At 40.2% G+C, this 13,032-nt stretch overlaps 1 protein-coding gene across 1 annotated transcript; it reads right to left on the reverse strand.

The window, feature by feature from the left end:
* Positions 1 to 1,541: 1,541 nt before the first annotated feature.
* LOC111662088 (lanC-like protein 3) lies at positions 1,542 to 8,889 on the reverse strand. Its single transcript, XM_023415833.2, has 5 exons — positions 8,147 to 8,889; positions 7,058 to 7,181; positions 4,295 to 4,492; positions 3,978 to 4,185; positions 1,542 to 3,524 (listed from the first exon to the last, which is right to left on the reverse strand). Exons 1-5 carry the CDS (start codon positions 8,678 to 8,680, stop codon positions 3,365 to 3,367), a joined length of 1,224 nt encoding a protein of 407 aa, XP_023271601.1. The 5' UTR covers positions 8,681 to 8,889; the 3' UTR covers positions 1,542 to 3,364.
* Positions 8,890 to 13,032: the final 4,143 nt, after the last annotated feature.

Below are 13,032 nucleotides of genomic sequence, written 5' to 3' on the forward strand. Positions count from 1 at the left end.
TAAACACTGGTTGGTTTGATGCTGTCATGAAAACATTCCACACATTTGTGCCAATATTAAGATTAAACTCAACGTGGGACAACACAACAAAACAAATTATAAATAACGTTGAACACAAAGAAAACATAAAAATGACTCAGGATGAAACCACTCAAGTTAAAATAACATTTCCACAGGGGTCCTGGCTCACCTCCAGTCTCCACAACAGTAACTATCTGCAACAGACTTAACTGAAGGCCCTGGCATGGAGAGAGAGAAGCCTGTTTTACATTCACCGATCTCTCCACTTTCCATTTCTTGAACAAAAGGACAGAATAAAAGGAACAAATTAGATCACACTTGTAAACTGTATGGTGCCTGGCCATATAAATACACATAACCTGTTGATAAAAACTGAAGACTATTAGTAGGGTTTAGAGACTATCAGCACTGGTGAGATGAAGAGTCAGGTTTAAGTTGCCAGACCTTACAAAACTCACCCATCTGTTGAATTAGCCTACTCACCACTGACACTGACATTAATTGTTTGTACACGTCTCTAAATGTTGACATTTGTCAACATTTAGAGACATGTACAAACAATTAATCTTCAGTAGCATACTTAGATAGCTTTCTCATTTTTCCTCCATGTTTTTCTGTAAGGTTATCTAAGCAAGATTTTAAACAATATAGCAAAACAATTCATTTCTATGTAAAGATATGTGGAGTAATGGCGTCCTGAGCAGAGAACGAAGTCAGGCCTCTTTGTTGTTGTAGCTGAGCTTTTCTGTTCTTTATTTAAGTACCTGCAACGCCTGTGTTAAACCTTTGGTCCTCCCCACCATAAGCACCCAGACACCACGGCAGCCACGTGTGAGACGACACGGTGCAGTAAGCACCGTTCAGGTGAAACATGGGTGAAAGCTAACTTCCGGAAGTTCATTACATGTCATTTTCATCAGTGAGATCACGTTAGCTAAGTTGCTGTTAGCTGATTTTTCCCGGCAAACGTTAGCTGGCTTTCTGCAAACATTGGAGTGGAACAAATCACGGTAATGCTAGCGTTGGCTAATGGTTGAAGCTGGATTGTTTTCTGTTTGCTCTGGTGTGTACAGTGTAACTTTATTCACTTATTCTTCTTCTTGTATGTTTAATGTCTGTTTTCAGTGGGGGGGGGGGCTGTTGCCGATGGGAGGCCGGAAGTGCTGGTGGTGTGGTGCGACATCTAGTGGCAGGGACGGTCGTTTGCAGAACCTGTAATATGGATATTTTGATTTTTCAAATATTATATTAATGGTGGATGAAATTATAATCAAGAAAATGTAATTTAGTGCATTAAAATGACCCTTGTGTGCTGTATTATTTAGATTTATATATTGATTATTCTGTAGCTTCCACAATGTGATCATCTTAATTATTTGGAGGAAGCTGTAATGTCAGATGCTTTTTTGAAGATCATGTTTTCATTTAATCAAATGTGATTATGTACCTGTCATTATGTCAGGCTGTGAACGTAATGTCTGCAAGACTTTCAAAACTTAAATAAAAAATCTATCTTGTTTTTTTTTTCACCTGGACACTTTATTAATTACAATAATCCTGTAGATTTTGTTGTGGATAGCTCGGACTGCAAATGCAAAACATGACACACACACATACACAGCTTATAAATGTTCCACAACAGGCACAGTTAGCATTGGGAAACTGCTTTGGTTTTGCCATTATTCACAGGCCTTTTTACCAACTTGAGCCACATGTCAGAAACGCTGCCCAAAGCATTTTTCAGTTCCCGGAGTCGTGAATCCTTTTTACTCTGAGAGACATGACCATGACCAAATGCTGGAAATTTGTTTTTAAGGCCTCATTATCACATTTATGTGAAGAAATTCTCCGTTGACCATAATTTACATAACTGAGTTGCAAAAAGTAGCATCTTGAACAGACCTTACTGGAAGAAAAATTAAATTCTCACACTGACTACATGTTCTACTCTTATGTTGTCAGTCTTCATCACAAACCATCAGTCTAACATACTCTTTTGTTCTTTTTCAAGAGAGAGTAAAAGTCAAAACATTGAATGTTGAACATTTCAAACATCCCCATACAGTATTTAACACAGTGTGAAATATCAAATAGATACAAACTGCTCTCACACAGCTACAACCTCAGTTCAGATAGGTGAGTCAGTAATATTGCACAGCGCAAACAAAGTGAGAATAGTATTAGGACAATAAACTACTTTTTTTCCCCCTCATCGTCTGTTGGATGAACCTATCTACATAGTTTCACTATCAGAATCCCTCCATTATATTTATTACTAAAGTTTGTGACAACAACTTGAGAAATTACATACCCTAAAGACTTAAACTCAAAGGTCTGCGATATGTGATGCTGAGCTGGTGAAGTGGTAGAAAAATTTTAAAAGGCATTATGTGATGCTTGTTTTTCTCTTTTTCTTTTGTGTGACCTCAGTGATTACCATCTATTTTAGGTGTTTATGGTGCATGTGTTTCTGACCTGAGAGCACCATCTTTGTAGAATATACTGCAGTTTCAATCACCATACAAGCAGTACCACATTTCAAAGCTCCCAATGCTTTAGTGCAGAGGTTTTCAAAGACTGAAAGCATGCCCCCGTCCTCCCTCCCAGACAAAAATCGAGATAGTTTGGTTTGTTTACATTTCTGAAAAATAGCACAATTAAAAGTATGCCAAATTAGCTAACCACAACCCCTTTTTGCAATGTATCCATGGATATACTGACAGCTATCATTGGATTGCTTTGACACTGAAGAACACTTAACAATATGATTCTCAGGCAAGTTTGTGACTCTTTTTGAATGACTTCCATGCAAAATTATGGACATTTATCCTTGATGGACATCGGACATGACAATATCCTCAGGAAATGTCACACTGAATCTAAATATGTGCGAATCATGTCTGTGTTCAGATTTGACTGGGTTATCACTAAAAGAAGTATGATATCTTTGCCTCATGTCTCTCCCTCCATGCCTCCCCTTCAACTTTCCCACACCCTCCTGGGGAGGCAACCCTCACAGTTTGAAAACCCCTGCTTTAGCACAGTTGATTACATTGCAAATTGAAATGGGCAATTTGACATTAAGTGGGATGAAATCTGGTAAAGCCTGAAAGCTGAACATTCACTTTAGTACAGACACAAAACAAGACCATTTTTCTACTGCAACTGTACTTAAATGTGATTATCTAAGCCCCCAAACAAATACCAACCATCCCGCCACTGCAACTCTGATCACAGTATCAATCCTGGTTCTAAAGTTTCTACCAATCCAGCTCTCAAGGGATTTCAGAGGGAAGGAGTGGTGTCTGTTCAGGTCAATGAATGGCACTAACCAGGTTTCCATTCACACAAAGATACTGAACAGAGGGAACTCTGACTGGTCCGGCTGTAAGAGGTCTACCAGGAAGCAAACCGTCCCTGACAGGCCTTCAAACAGACTGTAGACACTGGTTACTGAGCGCGAGCCGGCCTTAAATTCCTCAGTGAAGAGGAACTCAGCAAACCTTTGGGGAGGAAATAATAGTGGAGAGAGATTAGGGTTTCAAGAATCCGAGGAGGAATTTAAATTCAACAAATTCACCGAAATTAGACATGATGGGATATTTAGTGTTTTTCTGAAAAAAAAATGTATAGAGAAGCTTTGAAACAGCATTCAGACCATCATACTGGGAAATTAAATGCACAGAGCAGTAGTTTGTTGAGAAAACCAAACAGTTGGATATATAAACCAATGTACTGGACAAAACAAAATATTGAAATGATAATGGCACAAGACATCAAGTCAGATTAAGTCAACAAAGTTCTCAAAGCATGAAAATCTGCACCAAACTACATAGTAATACATTTAATAGTTGCCTGGTGGAACTTGATCTCATGACCTCAGTTTTTGTAAAATAATGACAGCCCTATGAGGAAAAAGAGACATGCAATGAAGAAGAATAGGAGAGATTTCTTGCCTCTGAGCACGGTAGATGTATTTGGAGTTTCCTGTGAGCCGATACAGCAGGAGGAAGACGTAAGCACTCCCTGCAACCCCGTGACAAATCCCAGGTCCTTTCTTCAGCAAACCTTTCTGCCACACAAGCTCCCCACTGCGGATACATGTGTCCAGATACTGGGGCTTCTTATTGATCAGATAGGCTTTTGCAAAAAGATACGCCACACCTGCATGACATAATGGAGATTTGAATTTAACCGGGAGACATCCAAATGGCAGAAACTGCTGCAGAGAATCTGACTGAACATGGTATTGTGTATGAATAATACTGTATACCCGGTGCTCCATGGCACCAGTGCACCAGTTCGTTCTCTCTCTCAATGATGGCGCCCAGCTCTGCAGGCCAGTTACAGTTCTGCTCCTGGTTCATGAGGAAATCTACGCTTTGCCACACCAGGTCCTTCTCTGCACCACTTAGCATGTCCTGGTAGCTCAGCAGCATCTGCAGCACTGATGAAAGGCCGTGAGCAGCACCTGACAAAGGGAGGGAGGGGGGAAATCACATGAACTCACCAAACCACCATGCCAAGGCACACATACAGACACAACCCAAAGAAAACAAGCACAAACATTCACAATGGACTACTGAGGGACTTGCTTTTTTGTGTTATCCTCTAAACTGTAGCTCATTATACATAGTTGACAGTTTTGTTCATAATTGTTTTTTCAAAACCTAAACTTGAGGAACAGATGAGTTCCTGTCAAGTACATAAGCAGCAGCAACCACTGTCCCAAATATGACAAGGAGTTACATGCTGAACTAGGACTGTATCAAACTGTGTATCAAATGATCAAAACCACTTATTATCGAAAAAAGTATCCTAAAACCACCGAACCATGGTGTAGTGCAGTAAGCCTGAGGTTTCTGTCATTAGGTGAACTGTACATTTAAGATACTGATCTAATCCTTGAGAGCTATCAAGTTACACAAATGCTTCCATCTGAAAATGGAGATCAAAGTTGACATTGTAGAGTAGGTGTTTGTAGTCTCAGACTTCTGCAAACCCACAAATTATAGTTCAAGGCTTTAATAGCAGCTACTCCAGAAAAATGGCTCTGTCTGTGGTAGAAGCCCTAAGGGCAGCTAGAGCTGCAGCTCAGTCCTCAGTTCTTATCTTGCTGGACCTATCAGCAGCCTTTGATACAGTGAACCACCGCATCCTGATGTCTGTATTCTCATGGGCAACTTGGGCAAAGCACTTTCTTGTTTTGAATCCTATTTCACTGACCGCTCATGGCAAGGACAAAGATCCTTATCCCATCCCCTCCCCACAGGGGTGCCCCAAGGATCGGTACTGGGACCCCGTCTATTTGCAACCACCACCTCCTTGGGTCTAATTGCCTTCTCATATCACTGCTATGCAAACTACACCCACTATACCTTTCCTTCCTGCCAGTGAAACCCCTAAAATTGGTTCAGATTGCGGCACCTCATCTGGTCTGATCAGCCTAAAAAAGGCACATCTCACCCTGCTACTCCCTGATCTATACTGGCTACCTTCAGACACCCAAATCTAATTCAAGTCACTATTGTTTGCCTTTAGAGTGATTTCTGGGTCTGCACCCATCTACTTGGACTCAATCATACAACCTTATGCTCTTTCTCAGTTACTGCACACAAGGCAATCGCAGTCCATACTGTTCTCATTTGTGGTTCCCCAATGGTGGAGCAAGCTATCAAATGCTATCAGAGCAGGGTTGTCCCTCTCTCTTAAAAATAATCTCTAGAAGACTCATATCCTAACACTTCAAACACCCTAACATGCCTAACTACCACTTACTATGTACTAAGCACTTTCAGTGCACTTCATCACTTGATCTCTTTACACTTCACCTTGTAGAGCAGATTTAGTACTTTGTGCTTTCACCAAGGTCTCCTATTGCACTGAAGCTTTAGTGTTGCCCTCTCATGTAAGAGATTTTGGATAAAAAGCCCTGCCAAATGAGTAGATGTAAATGTAACTGTAAATGTAGATACGCGTTATCAGTGAACACAGGTATCCCTAAGCACATTTGTTCTACGCCAGGCCAGCTGTTTCCCCTTTTCCCGTCTTTGCTGAGCGAAGTTAGCTGGCTTCTGATGGCAGCTTTATATTTAGTGCAGACACGAGAGCAGTATCAATCTTCTCATACAACTCTAAGTGTATACCAAAGTGTCCAACTTTCTGTAAGGTATAGAGTACTTAAATACTTGGTTATGGTTCAGGAAAGATCACAGTTATGCTAAAGAAAAAAACAGAATTACATGTCAATCGGTTGCCAGTGATGGGACAAATGTTTTACAGACCCATCCAACATCTGGAACTCTGAACCTTTACACTCCACCTCACTACCGGACTATTGAAAACCGACGTAAATCGTCAGGCCTCAGAATAGTCAAATATGGACATAATTCATTGGAATACTGGTCAGTGCCTTCCCACATAATGCTGGACACATGCAGAGAAAATACAGCTCTCTGAGACAGGAAAGCCAGTATCTGTGAATTCCCCTCAGATCTGAAGATAACCAATGTTGAACAAATCAAACATGAGCCAATTTTTCAGGCCAGGCAAATTGTAACATGCAGCAGCTTTAACTATGTGTCTTCACTTAAACATCCAGGTATTTCTTGTTTAAAATATCTCAGAGTGTCACTTATTTCACTTCGTCGTCATCCTCAAAATAGTAGTATCCATGCAGAAGTGACCAGTAAGGCTATGCTTACTATGAACTCTGTGTTGGTCTGAAAGTTACTGAGGATCTCCAACCCTGACGGCTGTCTTCATCTGATACAGTCAAGGAAAGGAAAGTTAGCTTTACACATGTTAACACACCAATGCTGCATCAATAACTCAATAACGTCTCCGTGTGCATAGCTTCACTGTGTGATAACAGAAGATCTTACTGCAGTATCGTCAGTTGACAGCAGCTCTGAAAGTGAGATTTAGACTAAAATCTTAGATGGTAATTTCGACATGAACTTAAAGTCTATTTGGATAAAAAGGAGAGACCTTAACGACTTATGTCTTTTTTAGTGAATTTTGCTGCTGTTCTTACCAAGATACTCTGTCCCATAGTATGAGTACATGAGGGGGAAAGGCTTTCTCTTCTTCCTGGCATACTGTTTTCCTGACTCTATGATGGCCTGGCAAATAGATTTGATTTGATCCTTGCTCAGAATCTGCACAACAAAGGACACAGTATATTGCAGTCATTTGCAAAGTTGCCCATCAGTAGAATAAGTATAAAATTAAAGGCCCTTTAAAGGCTCTGCACACCCACACAGATGTTTTCACTTTTTTAGTAATTGATTAGACTTCTGATCAGGTTGAAGCAGGTGGACATGACCAAATCTACAGTATGAATAAGAATGACCTGAATGACGGTGTATTTTGTTTTGTATTACAAAGCTAATGGGAGAATTAGGGAGATGTAGGTCAAGCAATTAGGTCTTAGCCAAAGTACTAAAATAATCACTTTTGTGGGTGTAGGCTGCCTTCAGTGTGCAGGGCCTTTAAAAAAAAGTACTCTAACAATTTCACATTGCATTCCTCTGATACAACACTGCTGGAAAAAAGGAACAAAAGAAAGATACAGCAGAATCATGTCATCTTTTTTTTTATTCCATGTTCTTACCTATGAAATCCTGATGCCTACATTACACACAATGCAACTGGACTGCTGACAGTTTGGTTTTAGATATGGATGTGTAAAGCTACAGTTTTAAGCCATGTAAATTACAGTTACAGCTGGAAATACAGGACCATTATAGTTGTAAGAAAAATGAAAATAGTACCTACATTTTGTTTTGGACTGTTGATCTGACAACACATGTCTGAATACATCACTTTGGGCTCTGGGAAATTGTGACGCCAGTCAGTTAATTAGCAAAAGTTGATGGATTAATGGATTATGGTTAGTTACAGCCCTACCTGATTCATACCAGTGTGTATAAGCATTAGGTGATGTAAACATCAGAAAATCACAGTTGGTTGTTACATGAGCTAATAAAAGACCTGAGAGCCAGCTCCAAAGTGTTTGCAGGTTCTGGCCCTGTTTTTAAGATAAGCTGATGGACTGCTTCTATATTTTACAGGGTTGACTAAAAGCCATTTAAAGTGCGCCATCCTCGTGCTAGGAGCTCACCTCTATGCCCAGCTTCTGTTTGAGGACCAGGGCAGCACACAGGTACCCCGCCCGCCCCACAAACAGCTCATCCGAGCCGCACTCCAGAAAATTGATGGGCGCACACACATCCCACAGGTTACGAAATTTAGTGAGCGGCTTGACGAAATCAGCCAAGCCCAGTGATTTGTATATCATAGCGGCCACCGCGTAGATGCCCGCCCCGCCGAGCAGGAAGGCAGCACGCATGTTTTTATCCGGCTCCGCGTCCACGTATCGGACCGAAACGTCGATCATCTGCTTGGCCGTCTTCAGGTAGACGTCCCGGTGCTCGGAGAACAGCGGACACTCGCTGACATGGTACAGCATGTAAGCCACCCCGGCCGGCCCATCGTACAGTCCTCCGTCGCAGTCGCTGATGTCGAAGGGAATGTTTTTCAAGACTTTATCGACGGTGGCGACCACGGCGGGCACGATGGCCTCGACGCCCTGTCCCGGGAGCAGCGCACCTTTGTAGTCAGAGAAGCGGTTCGCAAAGCAGCGGGTGTTTTCCATCACCGACCACAAGACGACAGAAACGTGCAGGCCCTACGCTAATAACCTAGATCTGTGTCAGTCTGCTCAATGTATCCAAGGATGAGAGAGGAAAAGTACAATCCCATCAGCCCTCAGCTGATTGGATGTCAACAGTGATGGCTCAGCCTCATATTGGCCGATGGGACCTGCAGCCTGTCTGCTCACAATGACCTGCACAATTCAGGTTTTATTGTCTGGGAATAAGAAGACATGGAAACTTAGATTAGTAGCAATACCAGAATATAAAAACACTTCACACAAGTAACAGTGGAAGAAGTATTTAGATTCTTTACGCTACTCAAGTAGAAGGCCCACATTAATGTAAAAATATTCCATTAAGTCCTGCATGAAAGATCCTTCTTAGATCTAAGTACAGAAGTAGGCAATTATCAGCAAAATGAATCAAAAATAAAAGTTCTCATTGTGTAAATAAATGACTCCCTGATACATTAGAGAAGAAGTAAAACCGAGGTCCTGATAAACTGATTTGGTCCTCAAACAGTTATCTGAGTAAATTCATGTGAGGAGAGGAAATGTCTCTTTGGTGAAAGTGCTAATAGAATAGACACACTGTAAGCCCAGATAAGTGGAATTTACTTTAAAAACCAGTTGCCTTAAACAAAAATTAAATAATGTATAGTGAAAACTTAAACCCTTAACTGTAATTGTTATTTGAAGTTCATTACACTAAGTGCCAAGTTGATTTAACTTAAGATCTTTTGTAATACCAATTGCTTCACCCTGTTGATATAATATTAATCTGCAAAATAACAGGTAATTGTTTTTGTGAGATAAATGTTGGCTAATAATTAGAAACCACAATATTTCCTCATGAAATATGGTAGACTAAAAGTTCTTAAGTAGGCTACTTAGATACAGATTTGAACAGTTACTCAAAAAAAACCTTACAGTTACTTCACAGCTGTACTTCACCACATTTTAGAAGTAAATACTATACTTTTTACCCCCACCACATTTATCTGACAGCAGTTACCAGTTACTTTGTTCTTACACAAAGCACATAGTTTAGATAATAACTTTATACAATGTGATAATTATGTTTACAATAAACTGCCACAAACATGAACTATATGAATCGTACTTTGTTACTGTACCAGTGACACATTTCACCAAGAAAGTGTGAACTCATCTGAATTTCTTCAGTTTTCAGTTCCCTGTCTTCACCAGCAGGTAGTGACAGAGGCCCTCAGCTCAGCCGGCTGCTGTCCATGGTGCTGAAGAACTGTGTGGAAAATAAAGCCATTTTAACACATAGTGCCTAAATTTCAATGATTCAAAAGTAACTGGATGCTTGGCAGCTAAATGTTTCTTGGGCAGCTGTGTGTCGTTTTAGTGTTATTTTATGCACAAAAGAGCTCACACGTGGCTCAGAGTTGACTGAGAGTTGCCATTTAGATTGAGGCGGAGTTGTCTGTCACTGTATGAGGAGTAAAGAGGTGACCATGCAAGTGAAGTGAAAAGGTGAGGCTCAAAAAAGTAGAAATCTATCAGACAGATATCGAAGGCGGTTGATTTAATAAAACAAAACAGTTGGATGCTTTTTTTTTTTAAAAATCAGAAAAATTAGAAAACGGTCAACGACCTGGTAGACGGAGGAGTATAACTCTTGTGGATGACCAGAAAATCATTTTGTATGGTGAAGAAAAACTTAATTATGACTGCACAGCAAGTCAAGAATATTCTCCAGTATGTAGGCGGACATGTTTCCTTATCAGTAATCTATATGACCATATCTCAGAGGATTCATCACACAACCACTGGTAAACCTCAAAAACAGAAATGCCAGGTTGCAGTTTACACAAAATAAAAATACAAACAGAAACTGGTTTGAAAACAGTTCTATGGAGTAATGGAGCAAAAAAATTAATCTCTATCAAAATGATAGGAAAAGTGGGGGAAAAAAGGAAAGTGAGGGAAAAATAAGGAAAAGCTCATAACCCAAAGCCACCATCTCAACCGGTGGTTCTGTTATGGCTTCGGCAGGTATGACTGCCGTTGGAACTGACACATGACACTGCTGATGGAAACACATTCAAAGGTATACAGGAGCATTCTGTCTCCTCAGATTCAGCCAAATGCATCAAAGCTCTTTGGAGGACATCTCATCATTCAGCATGACAGATATCCTCAACACACAGCCAAAGCCACCAAAGAGCTTTTCAATTGAGCTGCATACCAGTTTCTGAAGAGCAGACTAAAGACAGAGAGACCCCCACAATAAGCAAGAGCTGAAGGAGGCTGCTGTGAAGGCATGAGAGAGCATCAGGGAAGATACAAAACTTCTCCTTATGTCTATGGGTCAAAGACTTCAGGTAGTAATTGACTGGAAAGGATTTTACACAAAATATTAAATATCAGGATTTTGTCTTACTTCATGTGTATAGTTTTTTGAATGTCTCAACTTTGGGCACTATATGTTGAAAAGGCTCTATCTCTCATGCAGTTCTTTCTATATTGATGTAACCCTACTCATATTAAAGCTAGGACTTGGCACTTTAATGAACTATCCACAGTTTTATTTCAAATTGACTATTCTGAAGCACAAAACCTGATGAACACACACAATGTGTAACTGTCCCAAATACTTACAGTCTGCTCTGTCATTAAGGGCATTTACTTGGTTTCACTACTTTGAGGAATTCTGAGGCACTGATACTTTAATTGATTTTCATTGTGTAAGACTTTCTATTTTTCTTCCACTAAATTCAGTTGGTTGTTACTTTTCAGTATCCAAACACATGTATGACAACCTCACAGAGTAAAACATGGTGCACTGCTCTAATTTAAACACATGAAATTTTCTTACAGGTTATTACAGGTGACGGGTATCAGCCAGGATCATTACAGCTTTATCACACTGTGTGCCATTTCCAAGATGATTCAAGTGGTTATCTGAGTCGAGATTGTGTGTGAGAAGCTTTGAACCATATTTTAATTTTTCTTTTTTTTTTGTCCCATTTACAAAGAAAGAGAGTACAAATGCCATGGAGATATGAATGTGAATGTCATCTTATAAACGTAGAACTAATTACATTTTTGACCACTAGAAAAAGCTTTTCTTCGAAAATTGAAATAAAGCAAAAATAAATGCAAATTGTACAAAACCTTTTTAGAAATGGAAAGACATAGAGGGTGAGGATAATGAAGAGAGAGGTGGTGAGGACGTTGCCTTGACATCAAAGAAGATTAATAGTGGTTGCACTCACAGCTCTGAGGAACATTGTTTGGTCCATCTGGTTATAATTTGAGATACCACGCAGTGGAATCAGTATCAGCTTCTGGACTATGGTTCTGTCTGTGAGTTCAGATAGAAGCGTGGTTCAAGTGCAAGTACTCCGTTCACTTTGATGCCCGTTTTCCTCTCAGTATTATTCAAATGGTATGAAAACAAATTTTACACATTCAGTGGGGAGATACTTGGGAGAATTACAAACTGTGCAGCCATTTTGTTCTTTGAAAACATCTCAGGCAATTTTGAGTTAAGTTCCCAGATATGGGCAACAGAAGAGTCTGGAAAATTAAAATGGTTCAAGTCATGATCAGAGAGGCATATTTTTCATCTGTCTTATCTACTGCCTTGATACAAGAAAACTCAATTTGCATTTATATTAGAAAATGAGTTTGGTTCCAAGTCGCCATCTGATCTACCAGAAAATAACACCCCTATCTTCAGTATGAGATATAGGGACAATGGGGGGGGGGGGCAGCCATGAAAATAAATGATTATGAATATTTCTCTCAGTGTAAACATCATTAGCTTTAATGAAACACTGAAACAAGCTGGTCCAGAAAATCTATACCACTGGATGAATCCCTTGATGTTGTCATGAAGGCTGTAGGTCACCTTCTGCAGAGGTAGTACTCTTCTTCCATCAGTTCTTCCACTGAAGCAACATCTTTAGAAGTCCAGAAGTTAAGATAGTCTCTCTCACTTTATATATCAATAGTCCAATCAGCTTTGCACTGTCCAGCTTTGCTCCTAATATAAACTGAACTCAAGATCATCCAATGGAGCTGACCACTTTCTGTATGTGTGCCAGTACATTCTGAATTAAATGTAATACACCGAGGACAGTTTACTTCTGTGTTCGGAAGGAATAAGATTAGTCTATACATTCCCTATCCTGGAGACATTGATCTTGACAGATTTTTAGCCTGTAGAGCGTGAAATGACGCACGCACCAGCAGGAGGGCATAGAGTTTATAAAGCCACCCACAAACGCATCCGGAGATCTCAGATTCTCCTGCTGAAGACCTCTGTCCTCTGCCTGTAGGCTGCTATGTCTCTGGAGGATTCATTTGTTATAAAC

Source organism: Seriola lalandi, unplaced genomic scaffold (genome assembly GCF_002814215.2).
Source record: "Seriola lalandi dorsalis isolate HSWRI2012SDOR001 ecotype SW California unplaced genomic scaffold, Sedor1 jcf7180002054559, whole genome shotgun sequence".
NCBI lineage: Eukaryota > Metazoa > Chordata > Actinopteri > Carangiformes > Carangidae > Seriola > Seriola lalandi.